Here is a 3484-nt window from a genome sequence, read left to right on the forward strand (position 1 = left end):
TCATTTCTTGAGTGTTTTTAAAGACCATTTACATTTATTTTACAGCTTCATGTGTTCAGATGTTTGAGAACTTTGGCTTCTTATGTTAATTTAAAATTGCACTATACCTAGCCTCTCCTAGTTAAACTGAATCTTTTAAGTCTTTTAGTTATTACTTCTGCATGTTAAAGGTACCCTGTGGAGTTTTCTAGTAAAAAAACAAAAACAACAAGAGCTATATTTACGTTTAGGCCCCATTTCCACCAAGCAGTTGAGTTCATTGTGGTCTGCTTTGTTACACATTAGAACAGTTATTTTTGAGTTTCCATTGTCAAAAGCTGTTGATGGTACCTGCAGGACCACTCTTAGCACCCCTCCTAGCACACTGAACTAGGATGGTGGGGTGGAAACACTGCAGACCACTGATTACTCCGAGAGAACCACAGCAACCACATAAACAGATCTAGGGTTTAAATACATGTAGGTAGGGGTTATCATTCATGCAATATTTGCAAAGCCAATAGTATCCTAAATCCAGCATTGTTTACATCCTCGTTTACTAGCTTGCTGTTTTCTTCTTCCTTGCCTTTGCAAGCACTTCGCAGCATATCTTCTTGGCACGTTACCACCACCTGTAGATCAGGGGAATGGTGTGAAACCATTGGCAGGCATGTGTATGCGCATCCCCCACTCATAGAAAAACAGCTCCATAGTGCTACTAGAGGTCAAAAACTCCACAGGGAACCTTCTAAGAACAATATGTTACGGTAATGTAGCCTTTAGTAGATGGCTAAATTGCAGACAAAGGTCTCCTGAAATGCAGGTAACTAAAACTGCTCTCATTGATCTCCTTGCAAGACAAAGATACTTTATAATTGAGACTTCCAGCTTCAATTGTTGAGGCACTGGTGCTGTTCACGCATAGTAATAAAACACATCCTGGACAAACATCAGAAGTTGAATGCTAAATAGAAGTGTGATTGCACCTATTTTGTATCCCTGACCACAACATTGTAGTCAGTACATGTACATTCTCAAACACAGTTGATTATGGTTGATTTGCCCCTGTACTACATATCAGACAAGGGTTTGAAGTCTGTGTGCCAGCTGATATAAAAATAGCTGTGTATGTTTCTGTTGAGCTCACAGATTCCCTCAGATAAAATCAAAAGTGAGCTGAGAACCATAATCTGATGACAGGCATTCACTCGAGACGCATTTGTAATGCATTCTTACTCCGTGTATACACTGCAGTGACACCTAAACACAACCTGGATGTATCTTGATATGAGCTCACAGCCATAAACATAAATAAACTGTTGCAGGATCTCTGTATTTTGTTACGACAGATCTGGGTTCAGCAGTGGCCATGATGGCTGGTGTGGGAACGATCCAGGGTGTGGTGCGTTTCCTGCAGCTGTCCGAACAGCGATGCTTGATCGATGGGACCATTGATGGGTTGGAGCCTGGACCCCACGGCCTCCATGTGCACGCCCTGGGGGACCTCACACTGGACTGCCTCAGGTAGGACTGCTGTCAGAAAATCTTACACACTGTAAGATTTTCTTGGCCTTGTTAATGGTTTCAGCAGTATATGACTGTACTTTATTTAGTTGGACTCATCCTTAGTGCTCTGGAAGTGGTGCACTTTTCAGTATTTCAAGCTTTAACTACCTGGGCACTGATACAAGATCCAAAATGATTTTAAAAAAGTCCTTCAACATGGAGTTGTGAAGAGGGAGAATCGTAAAATAAAGCAGGAAAGGTTCCTTGTAGTATGCTTTGAGTTTTAGGTGTGTGCCATCAATTTTTGAGTGTGCAGTGTAGAGAAGGCCACAGCTGGGTTAATGGTTATCTATATACACTTACTAGTATAGGTTTATGTCACAGCCATCAGTTTGAATTATTTCATACAGGGCTGCAACTAACGATTATTTTCACTATCGATGAATCTGCCAATTACTTTCTAGATTAATCAATTAATTGTTTGGTCTATAAAATGTTAGGAAATAGTGAAAAATGTTCATCCCAGTTTCTCTAAGTCCAAAGTGATCTTTAAACTTCTTGTCTTGTCAATCCAAAACCCAAAGAATTTTAGTTTAATATTATATAAAACGGAGAAAAGCTGAAAATATTTGAGAGGTTGTAAAACAGCATTTTCTGCCTTTTTTGCATGAAAAATTACTTCAACAATTAATTAATAAAATCAAAATATTTGGCGACTAATTGAGTCATAGTCGACGACTCTTCTTACATTTTATGTACAGAGGTTTATGACTTGACATTTTTGTTTTTGATACATTGACAAGCCTTTTAATATGTATATGAACTAGTTCTGTCCCCAGTATTTCACAGGCATACAATGTTTGTCATCAAGAAATGTCTCAGAAAATACTACTAAAGAAACTATAAAATGTAATGCATTTTAATTATACAAACAAATTAAAACATTTTCAAGAAGCAGTCAAAGTAAAAGGCATCACCCAAAAAAAAAAACACGATACATTTTTAACACAGTTGCTCATCTTTTGTAGAAGTGCCCCAGCCGTTCGTCACCTAATGCAACTCTATCAACAGTGGACAGTAACAGCACCCAGAGTTATACTTTGAAATTGCTCTAAAAACAAACTTGTATTAAATAAGATTCAATTTTGTCCTTTTTACAGTTGTGGAGAGCACTATAACCCCTTTGGAAGACAACACGGCGGCCCAGGGGACTCTGAAAGGGTACAGTATATATATATAAATTTTTCTGGAGACAACTTGCCAGAAATTTAGATTTAAGAGGATCAAGGAGCAAAACATAAAGTAAATAATGGGGCCTCTTATCGTAAATTCTGACGAAACCACTCTTGAGATTTAATAAAACTTCAACACAAGCCAAATGTAAGATGAGATTCGCCTCTCAGATTGCCAAATCTGTCCCACAGGAGCCATTCTGAGCAGTTGTGCTCCAGGTGCTAAATTTCCAATAAAGTGTATGAAAGAGCTACAAGTCTGAGGCAGTGTTTCCTGGCTGTCACGCTGTATCCTCCTTGTGTGTTTACTTCTATGGTTCACTGTTATTTACTCACTGTGTGTCATGTGGTTATGTGTAATTATTCTCACGTGCAATATTGTCGTACAGCATGCAGGTGATCTGGGGAATATTGTTGCTGGACCAGATGGCAGAGCCTCATTTAGACTAGAGGACAGTCAGATAAAGGTAACACACACACACTCACACTCACACACACACACACAGGTAGCTACAGTATATTGAGCTTTAAAAAGGTTTTAGAAAGCCGAGATGTCCTATATCAACATCCGATTTCCAAACAGCTTTTAATCCCCTTCTAATTGATCCCTTGGTGCCCGCGCTGCAGGTATGGGATGTGATTGGCCGATCGCTGGTAGTGGATGCAGGGGAGGACGACCTTGGTCGAGGTGACCACCCTCTCTCTAAGCAGACTGGAAACTCTGGGGAAAGGTGGGTCAACAGCTTTAGCACCAGTAGCCCAGGTCT

At 39.7% G+C, this 3484-nt stretch overlaps 1 protein-coding gene and 1 long non-coding RNA gene across 3 annotated transcripts in view; one reads left to right on the forward strand and one right to left on the reverse strand.

Annotated features, from left to right (window-relative positions):
• The window catches only part of LOC118337881, a 22455-nt gene that overhangs the window by 5350 nt on the left and 13621 nt on the right, over positions 1–3484 (reverse strand). The window lies entirely within an intron of this gene.
• The window catches only part of LOC118337879 (copper chaperone for superoxide dismutase-like), a gene marked incomplete in the record, with an annotated part of 7906 nt that overhangs the window by 1661 nt on the left and 2761 nt on the right, over positions 1–3484 (forward strand). For both annotated transcript variants that reach the window (XM_035675013.1, XM_035675014.1), the window contains 4 exon segments: positions 1329–1503; positions 2646–2706; positions 3107–3184; positions 3345–3448. In XM_035675013.1, the coding sequence (XP_035530906.1) occupies positions 1329–1503; positions 2646–2706; positions 3107–3184; positions 3345–3448 (418 nt within the window).

Source organism: Morone saxatilis, unplaced genomic scaffold (assembly GCF_004916995.1).
Source record: "Morone saxatilis isolate NCDOM2014 unplaced genomic scaffold, NCSU_SB_2.0 Contig4, whole genome shotgun sequence".
Taxonomy (NCBI): Eukaryota; Metazoa; Chordata; class Actinopteri; family Moronidae; genus Morone; species Morone saxatilis.